At 42.5% G+C, this 16346-nt stretch overlaps 2 protein-coding genes across 8 annotated transcripts in view; one reads left to right on the forward strand and one right to left on the reverse strand.

Annotated features, from left to right (window-relative positions):
- Window positions 1-1637: 1637 nt before the first annotated feature.
- fgf20b (fibroblast growth factor 20b) lies at window positions 1638-4130 on the reverse strand. Its single transcript, XM_026331310.2, has 3 exons — window positions 3811-4130; window positions 3473-3576; window positions 1638-3287 (listed from the first exon to the last, which is right to left on the reverse strand). Exons 1-3 carry the CDS (start codon window positions 4088-4090, stop codon window positions 3042-3044), a joined length of 630 nt encoding a protein of 209 aa, XP_026187095.1. The 5' UTR covers window positions 4091-4130; the 3' UTR covers window positions 1638-3041.
- Window positions 4131-4342: 212 nt separating this feature from the next.
- The window catches only part of micu3b (mitochondrial calcium uptake family, member 3b), an 18438-nt gene continuing 6434 nt past the window's right edge, over window positions 4343-16346 (forward strand). The window contains exons 1-10 of one of the 7 annotated variants that reach the window (XM_026331305.1): window positions 4343-4479; window positions 7104-7251; window positions 9357-9388; window positions 9614-9692; window positions 12422-12469; window positions 12574-12656; window positions 12749-12820; window positions 13251-13370; window positions 14165-14206; window positions 15970-16041. In XM_026331305.1, the coding sequence (XP_026187090.1) occupies window positions 7140-7251; window positions 9357-9388; window positions 9614-9692; window positions 12422-12469; window positions 12574-12656; window positions 12749-12820; window positions 13251-13370; window positions 14165-14206; window positions 15970-16041 (660 nt within the window). In that variant the 5' untranslated portion in view covers window positions 4343-4479; window positions 7104-7139. Of the gene's footprint in view, window positions 4480-4860; window positions 5159-7103; window positions 7252-9356; window positions 9389-9613; window positions 9693-12421; window positions 12470-12573; window positions 12657-12748; window positions 12821-13250; window positions 13371-14164; window positions 14207-15969; window positions 16042-16346 lie in introns of those variants that run through there. The other 6 variants (XM_026331297.2, XM_026331300.2, XM_026331301.2 and 3 more) reach the window with 6 other exon arrangements.

Genomic DNA, 16346 nt, shown 5'->3' on the forward strand with positions numbered 1-16346 from the left:
TTGCAGAAGGCAGACCACAAAATCCTCTTAGCTATGACACTAAAAATGATTGAAGTCAAATGGAGTACAATGCAGCAAGTGTGAAAGATTCATTTTTTTTTTCAGGCCTCAAAACATGAATGATGGATGAATGGGTGATATTTGGAACCAGTAGCTGCAGATTTTTCCAGAGTGCCTCTCTCTCGCTCTGAACTTGGACGAAAACCCCAAAGTATCAAGTGGATAATGCTATACTTACACTTCTGCTGTAATCCCTATAAACACACATGCAGCTCATAATTTGTGCGCACAGCAATTTACTGAGGAATAGGCAAACAACAAAGAGCCTGAAATCAATAGTTGCAGGATTCAAATGACACAAAGCTGCAGACACCATCCCAGTGCAAACACACTCTTAGAAGTGGCCTCTGGTTTAGAGCAACAGGTGAGCTCCTCGGCACCTCCCCTGTCTTCCCCAACACAGCCTTCTAAATATAGAAATTATGCTCCCTGATAATTGGGGACAGACAACAAAGCCAACCATATTTCCACCCTCCTCCCACGGCTGCTGCTAAGTCATATCCCCAGCTGATAAACAGCAGGGCTGAGATCAGAGTGTTGAAGGAACACCTGCACTGTCTGACTGGACTGTGAAGATAGACATGGAAGATCACTGGCTTCCACACCTGCCCGTGGACCCATGCCATACACACACATGCACGCACACTTGATTGAGTTTCCTCAAGAACCCTTTAAGGACGCTACTGAGAAGGTGATGAAAGTCAGGGAGCGTCCATTAAGTGTGTGAGACGGCTCTCCAGAGAGGGTGCGGATGAGGGGTTTAAGTGTTTTCAGCGAGGAGCAGCAGACCACCTGGAAGAGGAGGAGTAGGTGGAACAAAAGCATCTGTCTCAGGGCCAAGCAGGCTCCAGAAACATCGATTTAAGAAGTGCCAAAAAGCACTTCTCGGCATCAGGTATCACAAGTCAGGATTTCCAGCGTGATTAGAGAGTTGACCTTCAAAATGTCAAAAGGGGGGCAGAGGGGGGTATGAGCTTAGATTTGCACAAAGTCTGTTGTTCGTGACCACAAAGGTAATGGTGATGAGCCCTGCACTGAAACGTTTGTTCGGAGTTATTGCTGCAGGTCGGAGTCATGGACATGGACTATTATATGAACACATTTTTTAACTTGGAAAGATGGAACAACGAAGGAATGAAGCATGCCCTGTCCATAATTTTCAAGCTTCTTAACTAAGAAGCTAAAGAGAGACCAGCAGTGACAGTACCTTTGCAAACAAAAGAATCAGGTTTTCATTTTGTAATAAACTTGTAATAAATAATAAACAGGGGATGTTCACGTGCACACAGGTTACAGTACACTGTTGGATGCTGTCATTAATCGCTAACAGAAGTGTGTTGATGTTCAAGGTGTGCAGGTGGGAAAGTCCCACAGTATCAACTCTCTCCTGAGTTGGCAGCAGAGTTGACTCCCCATACTGAGACCCCCCCCCCCCCCCCCACCACCACCACCACCACTGGCTCCCCATTACACACATACGCTGAGATCACAGGCTGCACTTTCATGCTTCACCACAGATCTGCTTCCAACCATGGAGGTAACTTTGCACAGAGATATGAGATAGTGGCTTCTTAAAAATAAATCACAAATTCAGCTAGAAATAAAAGAACGATCCACTACTTCAAGACGTCTTGTTTAACTTGATTTCCATTTTTTGATAAGACATTTCAGCGGGTCTGCAATCCTCATACTGTCAGTGGAGGTTATTTAATCCTTACCATTCTGACCTCCAACTTTTATACAGCTGCTAAAGTTGCTGGGTCTCAGCTAAAGGTCAGATTTTATTTGGCCCTGATCGTGTTGTTGTGCGACCTCTACTTTGACAGCTTTCAGGAGGGAGGCTTTGAAGTTTTATGTGTGAATCAGGTCTACGACTTGTCCCTTGGAATAATGGTGTCCATAAAGAAGGACAACATTGATCTCATAAACAGGTTTATATGTTTAACTCTGAATGACAAAGGCAAACAAATACTGTGCTGTTAAAAATAAAATGTGAGTGTTTTTAAAAGGACACTGGTCATGAGTGGACATTTGGTAAACAACAATGCACTGCCATCTAAAATCATACATAGTGACAAAAAACTATTTTGGTCATATTTTGAACAATTTATTATTTGTATTATCAGTTGGTTGACGTCAGATTCTGCTAAAAACACATGTAACAGCAGTTTGGTTAGAAGTGTCATGTCAAGAAGACCAAGAGTCTTGTTAAATTGATTCACAGTTGGCTTACTGACATTAAATTTGTTTCAGTAGTGGCTGTCATTTCCAGATTTTGATAATGTGTTCGATAATATTGGTCATATCACAGCATATCAGCGGCTGGAGCTCTTTCAGAATAAAAGTCAGAATGGTACAGGGTCAGTTATTATATATTTGATACAGTTCCTAGTGGTTTTTCTATATTACATGTATCTAACTGTAAAAATATATTCTTAAAATAAATAAATATATAACATAAATATATGTATCTAAACTGAATAAATAAAATGTTACACTTTTCTCTTTTCAAACAGGTCTAGACACACAAGAAACAGAATTCCTTCAAAGTCCTTCTGAACAAACATGATCTCTCTGACACAGTACCCAAATCAAAGTACTATCTTGTGATACTACAGATTCCCATGGACTCCACTCCAGCAGGACTGTTCTCCAGCAAAGGAAATGCTCGCTGATCACTCAGCTCTGTTTCCCGTTCATCTCCTATTCCATGCAGGTACTTTTTAGGCTCATCCAGCGTCTGAAACAAACAACCCCCTCACGTCAGGCGTGCGTACATTCTAGTCTGTCCTCCTAGCTGCTGAGAGATGGCCCGTGCATTCCTACACGAGGCCCCCGGTGCCTTTATCCCTGCTGACTGGGGCTGCTGTCCTCCAAGCCTGCAAGGGCCACATCCCTGCCTGTGTCCCTCTTTCTCTTTTCTCTTCCCTGCCTGCCAGGGCTTTAGCAGCTATTCCTGATCTGGACCAGGCCTCCAGGTCTCAGCTGTGTCCCAGGATATCCCTGTACAGCTCTGGCACCCGGTCAGGGTCCACAGGCCTGGGCAAGAAGTGTGTAAATTTCTGGTGCCGCCTGGATTTAGTTCCATCCCTTGGAGTCCCATCTTTATTTAATGCCACAAAATAACGCGTCCCTTTGTCTCCGTGTTTGTACAGGTTGGAGGAGTATGTGTTGTACCAGTTCTCCTCAAACTGCTCCCTGAAGACACATTCGGCTGTGAGCTTCTCCTGAAAACAAAGGGCACAACGTCAGAGAAATTCTAGCTTGTGATGCAATAACAGAAAAACACATGACACTTTCATTATTTCTCTAAACGAAAGCGTCCTGAAAATCAAACTCTCTAGAGTAAAAAGGCATCGAATAATTTACAGTGAGAATTTGATCACCGTGAATAAAGCAAAGCTGTACTTACAGAGCCATACAGCTCTCCTTTGTTGTTCATTCCCAGATAGAGCCCACTGTCCACTCCTCTAATGCTTATCAGCCCAACAGCAAGGCTGATGAATTCCAGTATACCTGGAGAAGAATAACACAGTTAACATACTCACAAAGATGAAGGATTAAAAATGTTAACTTTAACAGTGGTGGCACAAAATTGTTAGACTTAAATGAACTATTATGACTTTACACAGTGACTCTGATCCTTCTTATTCACTCTTCTTCTAGCTGACTGCTTTGGTGATCGTTTGCTTTATTGTGTATATTTGTAGGCTGCAAATATATTTTAAAAAAAGTTGTCTCAGTATTTACCAAAACGACTGTGGTCCTTCCTCGTCCCTTGCACTGTGCCATCCGGACGTATTTCCAGATGAAATCCAGTTCTGCAGTACAACTGTCTCCTCCTGAGAATCCCTTGGAGATGCGTTAAATCCGTCGTGGTGCTCCGGGAGAGCTCCCCCAGGTGCTCCCCCAGCAGCGTCGGACTGTCACCAAGAGGGGTCAGGAGGAAATGGGACCCGACGTGTGCGACACCATCGATGCCGTGCAAGACTCCTCCAACTTCCCCCAGAGCTGCAGCAGTAGCAGCCATCGCGTCAAAGATCAGCGGGTGAAGTTCAGCGAGGAGGTCCGGAGGGAGCGCTCTTGCGTAGTAGGCTACCTGGTTTCTGCTGTCACTTATTGCATGTTTACGTCCACCTCCTCTGTTACTTAGCGCATGTCCCCACGGTGTAAGGACGCGCAGACGCACGGATTTTTCTCCCCTGGCAAGAAACGCTCACTCCCCCGTCGGCTGCACCAATTTCTTCAGTTATTTTTATTCTTTAGCGCTGCGTCTACACCAGCTGGAGGTGGGCTGCAGTCGCTGCTCAGACAGCCCTCACGTCGCATACCTGTCCACAGCGGATGGTGACGCCTGAGTGGAAGAGACACAGCCCAGGAGGATTCAGTAGTGAAGGCTGAACAAACGCTGCAGTGCAGGTAAAGAAGCTGTTGGAGGTTTTGCGCTCAAAGTGGCAAGGGTGGTGAGGCAGGTGCAAAACCACAGGACTACTAATGGGCGGGGCTGTTACAGTTCAGACGTGCCCCAGCAGGGATCTGTTTTCCTTCTCCCGGGGCATAAAATAAGAGCCACAGTGACACAGCTGATGGTGGGCTGTGGGCTGAACTCAGCACTTACACCACTTACATTCAAATTAAATATGGAAACACCAATTATCCCTATGCTTACTAAAAAAAAAAAATCACCTACAAGACATGGGGCAGAATTCGCGGTGTTTTTCTGTCTCTCTCCAAAGCTTTGAGCGTTTCCTTCACTCTCACGCCCTTTAATCCCACAGCGACCACAAATACCCACGGCATTTCTCGCGAGCTCGGGCAGCACGAGCAGCTCCGCTCTGCCGCCGCCTCAGCGCACACGGCCATGGCCGCCCTGCGCAGGCTCATCTCTCCATTCACTGCCGGCCGCGCGGCGGGGAAACTACAAACACCCTCCGGAGCGACCAAAGCGCTGAAAGTTATCGCGGCTGGAGCGTGTGTCGCCGCCGCGGCCGGTGCTGCGTGTTACGGCTCGTTTGTCGGTAGGCGCTCCGGACTGAAGAGCCATGTCGAGGCTCGGCTCTTACATCTGGCACTGCCATCAGTTTCTGCCACCGATAAGGTACAGTGGGACATCCGTGAAGCATGTCACGGGGGGGGGGGGGGGGGGGCGCTTTAGTGCCAACATTACACTCTGAAGAAGAACGACTGGAGCTTTAGGTCCAGTTTATCCTCCCGGAACGTGTCACCAATGACCAGAGCGTCTGTATTTCCATTCGTTGTACATACATGTACATTATGCAAGTAAAGTTACAGTAGTGATTAGGTGTCGTCACCATCAGGAGCTCTCCGAGACCTTTGGTACTGAAAATTGAAAATGGTTAAAGGCGTCTGTGATCACGTGACTCAAGGGCTGCCATAAGTAGGGCTTCTGCCTGCTTTGTCTGCATATATAGAAAATAGATACTTGTACATAATAGTAGGCTATAATACTGTATTTATATTATTTTGTGGTTTTTTACGAAATTGATGCAAAACCTGACAATGTTATATAGTCTAACACCAAAACCTGTGCTGATTTCTGAGGTCATGTTGCTCTTTTACACCTAATTTGTTATTATTTTGACAGCTTCACTAAACCACACAGCTGAACCGCCTAAATCTTTAACTTGATCCTTATAAACAAAGCTAGAACTAATGACTATTTGGAATTGATGAATCCAGTAATTATTGAATCAAACAATTTATTAATTCTTCATCTTATAAGACAACAGAAATGTGTGGACAACACAACCATTACAAGTAATTACAATGTAATGTTTTCAGTGGGGAGCAGTCCTAAACTCAAAGGTTTTATTTTACAATCTTATAGAACAGAAAGCAGCACATCCTTACTTTGGAGAAGCTTCATCCAGTGAACAGTGTCTGTTTTACAGCTGACAGCTGATTAGCCAATGAATCTATTACTCACAAAGTAGGACTTTCTGGTACAGTGTCACTGCTGCCAAGGTGCAGGCCAAAGCTAACTTGTCTTAAAGTGCCAAATCTCCAGCAGGTTTTGTAAAATAAAGAACAACTTTATTGTGAGACCAGTGTGTTTCAGCTCATGGCTGTCATCAGTGTATCATACACATTTAGCTACAAAAACAAGATTTCTCCTGGGAGTTTAAGCAGTTTTCACATAAACTAAGGTAATAATAAAGAAACAACTAGCAAATGTTGGCATACTTGTTTAAGGAATATCTCAATTGATTAATCAATTATGCCAAGTTTTGTTAATAAATTGTCTTAAATGAACTGATCAATAAATGCACTAATCATTCCAACTGTAGTTATTAGTTTAACACAGATGTTTGAGGCACTACTGTAACTGTTGAAGTTATTTTGTATACCAGCTGCACAGTGGTATTTGGGCATGTTAGCCTACATACCAGCACTTCTGAGTCTCTTTAGGTCAGACATGTGTTGACAAAATGTTGATAAGATTTTCACAGATCACAGGAGAAGTAAACAAACATGAAAATCAGATCTTCCTCACAAACCTCTAGCAACAGAAAATTCCTTGTTTGATATCTGCCAGAAAGAGGAGGGTAAACTTGACCTGTGTCCACAGGCAGGAATTCATAGATGCAGGAAACTGGACACTGGGGCTTGGCAGAGGGGATGACATTTGATGAGAGGTGGGGGTGGTTAGAGGGGGTTTAATGGTTAAGCAGTGTGGGGCACACATTCCCTGGCTGTTTGCTCTTTGCCCAGTGGACCTGGCACTGTGCCACCGGACAGAGAGATCCACTCTGTCTTCACCAATCCAGCCTTCTGATCTGTCTGGGTTTGAACATTTGGTTGGGACGTTATCTGGTGCACAGGGATGAAAAATAAGGCTGACATAACATGCGCTCCCATTATTGAATTAAAGCATGAGTCTCTTTGTTGTTCCATGTGAGCCAGGCTTTTTTCGTGACAGCAAAAGCTTCTGTGGATTTTATGAAAATCATCTTTCAGAAAGTATTATCACTGTATGATTTCCAACATTTCATGATGGCGTGTGTATGTGTGTGTGCTTACAGGCGAAGGCCTACGGCCTGGATGATGGAGACGTGTACATGTCATCTCATGAGAACAGATTTCGCCTGTTCAGTTCGGTGGAGTACGAGGGCCAGCTTTACATGACTCCACTCAACTTTATCGAGTCCGTCACTCTGAATGAACCCAAGAGTGAGTGCTGTAACTGCTATAACTTTGCTCATTCACACAGTACTAAACTTTGGAATAAGAAAGAATCATTACTGGTGACAACATGAACTCACAGCCCCGTCGTTCATCTAGAGCTTCCTCGTCCTCAGTAGATGTAGTAGCTCATGACTGAACATTTAAGCTCAACCTAAAAGTTAACATGCATGAAGTTCTCAACGTGCTCAGAGGAATGAACACGTCAGTATCTATGAATTCACAAGATATAATCAAATTGAATTAGCTTCAATTTATAGAACAAATGATTAATCTGTTAACTGAGAGAAAATTATTAGATAAACTGATAAAGAAAATATTAGTTGCAGCCCTGTTGATTTTGAATATTTACATCCTTTTGAACAAAGAAAGAGGACACAGGAACAAACTAGGAATCAAAATCCCATTTGCCTATTCCTGGTTTGTGTTTCTACCATATCTTTAGAGCTGTAAAGACTGTGCAGATTAGAAGGATTAAAACTGGCAGCAATGTTTGAAATGCAATTTTCACTCCCAAGAAGCAGCACAAGTCTGTGTTGCTCTTTGTATTTACTCTTGCCTGACTGGGTTTGATGTAATGAGCAGGACACATCCAGAGGTGCTGAAAAGACCCCACAGGATCTGTCTCCAAAGTGCCGTTAGTCTGTGTTTCACAGTTATTTCTTTGCTACGTGACTACATTAAATCAAGCAGCAAATGAAGCTTTCTTTCTCTCTTTCAGTTGCTCTTTTCAGAGCACTCAGGAAGTTGACAATTTCTTAACATCAATAATTGTTACAGGCGATAGCTATCCCTCATCCTTATGCTGACTGTAATGGTGCTCATTGGTTGTTCACTATGTGAATAAATTCTCTGCAAAACCTAGAAGCATGGACCAGTGAGTGATGCTGTAAATTTTTGCTCCAGTTGTAGCTTGGTCAATTACTAAATTTACTAAATTCTAAAATGTTTGTTCATTTCTTCGTTTTCATTTTGCAAGAGAATTTGAAGACTCTTACAAAGCAACGTGCTACATTGCGGATGCCACAGTGCTTCTCCAATCTTTGCAGCTCTGTGGAGGAAACAGCTAGATTTTTCAACAGCCATTTGCTTAATTACACATCCGCAAAGTCATCAGCTAAAGCCCGTCTTCTTCATCCAGCAATCACTCAAGATTGAAAAAAGCCCCAGTGTTGTTACCTGGAACATGACTTGTTGCAGAGGGCCTGTGAAGTGTCATCAAGCTGCGGCTTAAAGTGCTTCAGTCATAACACCTGCATAAAGATAGATATCTTTACCAGCAACCCTACTTTTATGGCCCATTTATGTGGCAACAAACTCTCAGAGAGACCAAACAACTTAGCGTGGGTGTCATAAATGTAATGATAAGACATTATGATCGCTATGATTGATTATGAGTTAAGTTGTGTAGCCTGCTGTAATGTTTTGGACATGACTTGGCTGATCATATAAAGAGGAAGGTAAACAAGAAGCACTAATGTAATAGGAGCCCTTTGTCGTTATTCTCTGGATGCTAATGTGTTGAAAAATAGTAATCATGGTGTTTTATGGTTGTATTGAGGCTGTAAAGAGTCATTCCAGTGGACGTGAATTCATGGCCTTGGACGTGAATTCAGTGCATTACTGATGGTTTCATTTCAGGCAGTCCATTGAGCAGAGGCTGGTGGAGTTGTGGCCGTTTAGCAATGCCCCAGTCAAACCTTAAAGTGCTTTCATGTAAATTATTCATATGAGATCCATGGGATTTGCAGGTCATGAAACATTTATTGAAAGCATCAAATAAGGACAAGATTCCTCTGAGCTTGTCATCACATGACAGTCATAATCCCAGCCTCAGACACAGGCTTTAAAATGTGTCAGTGGAGGGTTAATGTCACTGCTATTGATGTGATGTCCCTGCCAGGTGTTTTTACGACACAGCCGTCTTATCTTCTGCTTTATTGACCATCACAATGTGATCATGCAGATACATTGTTCATGTTGTTTTCCATGTAAATCACCTGTTTTCACTTTTATTTCCCGGTTGGTATCCATTATTAAAATGCAAAAGTCACAAAAAATATCGGCCACTAACAATTAACCTTATTTTTCAGGTAGAAGAGTATGGAAGTCTCTCACAAAAAAGGTTAGTTGTTCTGTCATTGATGCCTCTAGTGCTGTTTCACAGTTGTGGTTACATCTCATATATATATACCCTCCTTTTTTTTAACTTTTGTTGGTCTTGAGGGGTATCACCTTCTTATCTGTGTAAAACCTCTGCACTTTAATGCCAACAAAGGTTCCATTATATTGTGAATACCCAGGGTTTAGAAATGAATAAGTGATTTGGGATTTTTCTCTATTCTTTCAGGAGTTAGACAAGATGCTGGCTGATACCCCACCTGTTTGGAAAGGATCATCTAATTTGTTTAGAAACCTTCACGAACGAGGTAAGGAGCTCACTTCGAATGTATTCGAGCTGCTGTCAAGCACCCACAAGGTCTCACATCTTGTTCAGAGGGCGGTCTGTTGTAAATGTCAACATCATATAGTGCAGAGCAGAAAGTGGGTAAATGCAGGTAAATATGTGAGTAGATATCTCTCTGTCAGACTGGTAACATGTTGTAGACTTATTCTCAGGTAACCTTTGTGGGAGGAAATGGTTCATTAATAAAATTGGAGGTTCCAGTCCAGCTTTTTCTTAGACTGATGAAGCCACCTGGATGGGTGGTGAAACGTTTCGACCTTAAAACTGAAAGTCCTGTTGCCATGACTCAACCTTTAGATAACTTACCCTGGACGACTGAGAATCTTCACAGTCCTATCTTTTATTTTATATATCTTTTCCTCATGTGCTATAAAAGCTCATTCCCTCCAGTGTGAATTTTGGCACCTGATTTTGATTGAATTTTATGGTTAGGCCTAGTTACCGGTTATAGGTGCAATTCAGCAACTGATTCTGTAGCTGGATTCATTCCCGTTTTGACTAAAGTCACATCCACGGTGCTTAGCGGGAGCAGCTACAGTATTGTGCAGAAGTTTTAGGCACTTTAGATTCTTGTCAGACAACACCATCAGATGTCAAATTGATCCCAGACTAATTGTGCAGGACATCGAGGCCATAAAAAATCCACTAGAGTTCATGAAGAACTATTTTCAGGGGCAAGAAGAACCAGGAGTCCTGCAGCAGACGGTCTGACCCCCCACAGAGCCCTGATCTCAGCAGTGTGGAGTCAGTCTAGGATCATATTGAAGAGCCAGAAGACACTGGGACAGCCTGAATCTATAGAAGAACTGCAGCAGTTTCTCCAAGGTGCTGCAAAGAAACTGTGTGGGTCAAACCAGAGAGAACTGCTGTTTGTTTAAGGGCAAAGGAGAGAGCTGTAAATACTGATTAGATTTAGGTTTTGTTCTTTTTGCTGAAGCTAATTGATAAATAAAAAATGATTTATTCAATTTATATTAAAAGCATCTCCTACAGTACTACACATTGTTAGGTGCCACTGATGCAGGTGTAGTTCTTCAGTGACCATCTGCAGGAAGATTTAGATGGTTGAATGTTGACACGGTATATGTGAATTCCTTTTGATCCTTAATTCTTGGACACTGGAAATTAGTCTTCACTCAGAGTCCCGTCAGAGAGTCTGGTTTTGCTTAATGCGGGTTGTGAAAGTACTGCCCTCTTCACCTGCAAACCTCAGTTCATAGTTACATTGCATGAAAAAAATGAAGTCATCAGCGTGAGCGGAAATCTTTTTAATTTTCCCACCTGGGCCCGTCCACTCCCCGCTCAGTTGGTCAGATGAACCAGTGGAGCATCAGATCTCCCTGTTCTGCTCTCCCTTCTGTTGCTTTAGCTAAGTGCCAATGGTGGGATTTGGGGCTTTTAATCCTGCTGTTAAATGCTGCCGCTTTGTCAGGGAAAAAAGGACCAGATTGATCTGTGAACAAAGCGTTGCTTTAGAGAATGAGGGAGCTGTTTGAACCCTGCTATGTCGAGACATGTCCCACTGGCCACCCCCTGATCACCATGGACATTATGAAGTCTAAGAATGGCATTGGATTACATCTCCGGGACTGCCACTCTGTATGAAGTGTTTCTGTGGAATTCATTGTATTGTCTAACAACATCTACTTGAGCTCAGGGGCTGAGCTACAGAGAGGAGGGGGGCTCCCTCCAGGAGTGAAGGTGTGTGGCATTGGTGAGACATGGCTGGAATCTTAAAAGTTTTTTTTTTTTTCTCTACCTAACCCATTTAAGCTTTAAAGGGCTTTGAAGGTGGATATCTGTTGTCATTATAGGGCCGTACCTGCCAAACACAGAGAGCTGGATGAGAAGATGGAACACTTTGTTGTGGGGAATTTTTAGATGAACTTTGTCTAATGGCACGCATCACTGATTCTCTAATTCTGTTTTCACGCCTCAGTTTGTACATGTGTTTCAGTGGTCCTTACATCATACTATTAGAAACATCCTTCCAGCGTTTGGTAGGAAATGTTAGAGTAAAAATTACATCTGTTTGCCAGTTTTGTGTTTTTTTGTTGTCCTTTTTGGAAAGATCTCCGTGCAGCAAACTCGGTACCTGAATTCTTTTCCCATAACACTCAGAGCAGCCACCCAGAACTATCTGTGCTCAATTCTCTATCTTCCTGAGCAAACAAAGGCTTGGGAATGCTTTCAGAGTCAGAAAGGAGAAGCCTCCTGAGTTGGCTGAGATGTCTCCTGACACTTACTCTTCCCTTCTGTGTCACACAACAAAGGGAGCTGAAGGACGCGACACAAAACCTGAATCGCACATTCTCAATTAGTGACAGATCACTTGAGAATGTATTACACCTTGTTACCCAAACACGATCAGAAGCCGTAGGCCTTAAATTTGTTTGGGTTTGTGTCCAGATAGGTCAGCTCGGTTGTAAAGCCTGTGTTTGTGTGAGGAGAAACACCAAGCATGAAGTAAAAGGCACCTTTTAAGATGCTATCAGTGAGCGTGAGAAGATTACTCTTGTCTGAAGGCGTGCACTTTTTCTTTGGAGGGCTTATTCATCTCGGCCGCATGACTTTGAACATCTGTAAACACCTTTAGCCAACTGGCTAATGCTATTTGATGCTGCCTGGTGTAGAAAAGGGAACATTTTGGTTTTTGTTTCTCAGCTCGACTCACGTTTCTCTTTTTTTCAGGTGTCATCAGTTACACAGAGTACCTCTTCCTGCTCTGCATTTTAACAAGTGAGTGGCATATGTTTGTTTTCACTTATTTAGGCAGAAGTATAAAATTTATTTAGAGATTTAAAATTGCCTGTGCAATGTATTTTAACGTTATTTAATTGCAGAGCCTCATGCTGGGTTCAGGATTGCCTTTAACATGTTTGATGCAGATGGAAATGAAATGGTGGACAAAAGGGAATTCTTGGTGGTGAGAACCTCCATCATACACAATATGTCAAATGCATTTGATCAGTGATACAGCGCTCTGTATTGTAACTTACTGTATCATCATCTTGCCAGCTGGAAGAAATCTTCCGTAAGAAAAAGGATAGAAAAGAAGTTGCTGAAGACATGCAACCACTTGACCAGCAGGTATGAGTTACCTTAAATGTCCTTAAACAAAACTGCCCTACTCATTATTTTGTTCATTGCTTCTGTTCTCTCATCAAACTTGTTTTCCAAATGCAGATGAACACAATGTGTGCTACCTCCTCAGAGCAGAAGTCAGACATACTACATATAATGAGTAGAGAAGAAAGTCATATATGTAGCAAGGTAAAGCCTTGGTATTTGTCCTCAGGAGTGTAGGAAGACCAAAACCAAACAAAACAGTGAATATTTGACTTAGATTCATCAGGTGCCCCAAAACAGATGAATGTTATTCCATCTTCACTCAATATTTAAACAGGAATATTATAACCAGAACCATCTAACAAGAATTTTAGCATATCTCACTTTTTTTTTAACAGGCCACAGTTTTACTGGTTTGGTTGGTTGAGTTTCACCACTGTTTCATTTCCAGCAGAGCTGCTCTGAAAAAGCCAGTACACATTATCTGCCCAGCACCAAATGGCTGACAGACACAGTTACCAACTATCTGCTGAACATAGTGGAGCATTTACCAGCTGAGGAGTCACTTTGTGTGAGTGTCAAAGGCAGAGTGAAAGGAGAGCAAATATCGAACGCAGCTACACAGATACATGACTTCAAAGCAATTTTGTTCTGTTTATGTAAATAGGAAACTTTGTGCTAACACATTTGCTATTCCAAATTAATAAAGAACAAATATGTCAGTGTGTGTTTGCTGGCCCTGTTAACCAAAAATTAAATAAAATATAAATGCAGCTTCAAGGCACCAGGTCTGAATCTTCCATTTGAACCAACATCAAACATAGTAGGTTTTTGCTTGCAACAGTTGCGGTGCTCCTAGACAGAACAGCGGCTGTGCCCAGGTGAATGTGGTCGTACAGGGTAAAACATGCCTGGGGCTTTCATCTCTTTAATGCTGTCTTATGCTGCATGCAGGTGGATGTAAACAGGCAGAGCTGAATAGAGCGATAAGAGCGACTCTTTGAGGTCTTATCGCACAAACCCAACATGGAGGAGCTTACTCTGCTGGGACAAATGTTAGCATCTCTGGACAGTCTTGAATTAATCTGACGCCCGTATAGCCATCAAAAAGATCATTAGAATGGGTACTCTAGATTTGGAAATAGAATGATGCTTTGCGAGACAGAGGATTCTGAGTTCAGTCATAAATCTTAAGAATAGGAGGACTAATCTCTGATCACCAGTAAAGTCACATCAACTCTGCGTTTTTGATTTTGAAGAAAAAACCTGAAAGCTTGCAAACTCATTTCCATCCATCTACCCAAATACTGTATATGTGAATTATAAATCAATCTTCTGTCATGCATGCACCTTATCTCTTTTCAGAGCCTGCAGCTTTTTGGTCATCGCAAATCCCAGCCACACAGCGTATGTATTGTTTTTTGGTTTCTTGGATGGAAAACGACCAGTTCAGCTTGTTGCATGTACATTTGGCATGTGGTCCTCATAACCTGAAAAGACGCAGAACACAGAAAACACACATGAATCTCATAGGCTGTACCACCCATATTTAGGTCTGTTAACTCCAGATAACTTTATTCACATTAACTGAAATTGAAATTGCTATGTACTTTTTACATTTTATGACATATTGGGAGTATCTTAGTGCAGCGCTGATGATTTATGTGCTTCTTGTCAGCGTCGGGTGAGAGATTTCACTTCAGAAAGCTCTTACCTGAAGACTGACAGCATTTTCTTCCAGACCCCCATGTTTTATTTTTACAGTTTCTTGAGGAGTGGTATTTGGGCTCAGGTTACCTTTTGAGATGGGTTTGACCATGAAGATGCCAGTCAGAGAGGAGACACAGTGAAAAGCACTCAACACACACATGGGAGAGCCTACAGCTAGCAGGGGGACAGGCCCATCCTTTCAGAGTACTGTTTGAAGACTTTACTTTTAGGTGTGTCCTTGTTGTTTTGATTCCTGCTGCCTTACTGTAGGTAGACCTTTCTAGCAAAAAGTTCAAACGTCAAGAATTTTCCAAAACACACAGCAGGCATGTCTGCAGTGCTGTGGTTGGGCTTTCCCCAGCATATTCTAATTACAAGTGTGTCAGGATCTTTTCACGGGGTCAGATGGGAATAGTGCAGTGCATTAAAGAGTTGTTCCGTAATTAGCTGTGGGATCATGTCGTAAATCTCCCTCTCTGGTGAAAAGCAATGAGCCAAAGAGGAAGAGCTGTTTTATCAGCTGTCTTGCATCCCCTGCAGGGTTGAGAGATGAAGAAAACTCAATAAGATAAATTAATATTATGAATGAAGCAAGCCATATTTAAGAACACATGTCGATGGCAGTTGGCTGTTTCTGGTTGGTTGTGTGCGCTCTTAAATGAGGTGATGTTGAGACTTGAGAGGCACCCAGACGAAATAATGGGTTGAAAAAGCAGAGTAGGAGCACGAAGAACCAACATGCTTGGGTTTATAACTGGCAGTGAGAGATCCTATTTTTTTTTTTTAACTACTTGGAAGACAGATTTCTTGTGAACTTTTTCATTGCACGTGACCACAGTTGTGTTTCACTGTACATGCAGGTATTGCAGTTCAACAGCAGTGAGGCAGTGTAAACTCTAAGAATAATAATTGGTTAATCTGAGAATAGGAGCATGACTTCACTGAGAAAAGCAGCACAAAGTGGCGTCTTTGTTCCAGACAGCATCACACAGCAAGTGTGACACAGACCAAAATATGTCTTTTTAAAATCTGAACTAATTTTTCAATGGTACTATGGATTGCAGGACCTCATAACTTGCACAAACCTTGAAGCTCAGCTTTAAATGATGATGTATTAGGTGGGTTCAGTTACACAGTTAATCTGGGAAGAATAATCCTCCAGGTTTTACACCCTGTGTGCTTTGGACATGTGTTTGCTGCATAGGCTCAATGTCCTGCCAAGAGGCTGCATGCATCGCTGCAGATCAGGCTCATGTCAGGGCTGATGGGCCTCTCAGACAGCTCCGGTCTGTCTCTGCCTGTTTGAGTATGGATGGATGGATGTCTGTTTGTCTGTCTGTCCCTTATCTCTGTGGATGGCTTTCTCACATAGCTGTCTGCCAGAGTTTGTGTGTCCATTTTTCTTTCCCTGATGCAATGCCAGACGTCTTCTAACAACTGTGCTCCAACTGCTGCCACAGGTTCTCAAAAAAGACAGTCAGCATGTGGAGAGCCGGGGCATGTGGGATGTTCTCAGACGTGGCACAAGTCAGGTTCTGTTTTCTGATCTCACTGATGTAGCTAAGCCCTCATTAGGATGCTTCTTCCTGAACCCTCCTGTTGTCTTTGGGTCAATTTGATTCAAAGGACATGGATTGTTGTCATTTTTAGCTAATTGTATGGAAGAAAACTAAAGTTTTCACATGTTAACTTTTGAAAATTGGTCAAATTGACCCAAAGACAACGGGAGGGTTAAATCATCACACAGCACTATACAACAGAAACTCCTGTAGGTGTGTTAGTGGGCACAGTGACATACTTGATTTATACATCTGTCTTCTTTGTAGTAGGTGTAAAT

This window comes from Mastacembelus armatus, chromosome 10 (genome assembly GCF_900324485.2).
Source record: "Mastacembelus armatus chromosome 10, fMasArm1.2, whole genome shotgun sequence".
In the NCBI taxonomy this organism is placed as follows: Eukaryota; Metazoa; Chordata; class Actinopteri; order Synbranchiformes; family Mastacembelidae; genus Mastacembelus; species Mastacembelus armatus.

Excerpts from the sequence above, each read along its gene's own strand:
- fgf20b (XM_026331310.2), bottom strand. The coding sequence starts at position 4,090 with ATGGCTGCTACTGCTGCAGCTCTGGGGGAAGTTGGAGGAGTCTTGCAC. Across the intron at positions 3,577-3,810 it reads GAAGGACCACAGTCGTTTTG|GTATACTGGAATTCATCAGC; the intron begins GTAAATACTGAG and ends ATTCTTCTCCAG. Across the intron at positions 3,288-3,472 it reads AAGGAGAGCTGTATGGCTCT|GAGAAGCTCACAGCCGAATG; the intron begins GTAAGTACAGCT and ends CTTTGTTTTCAG.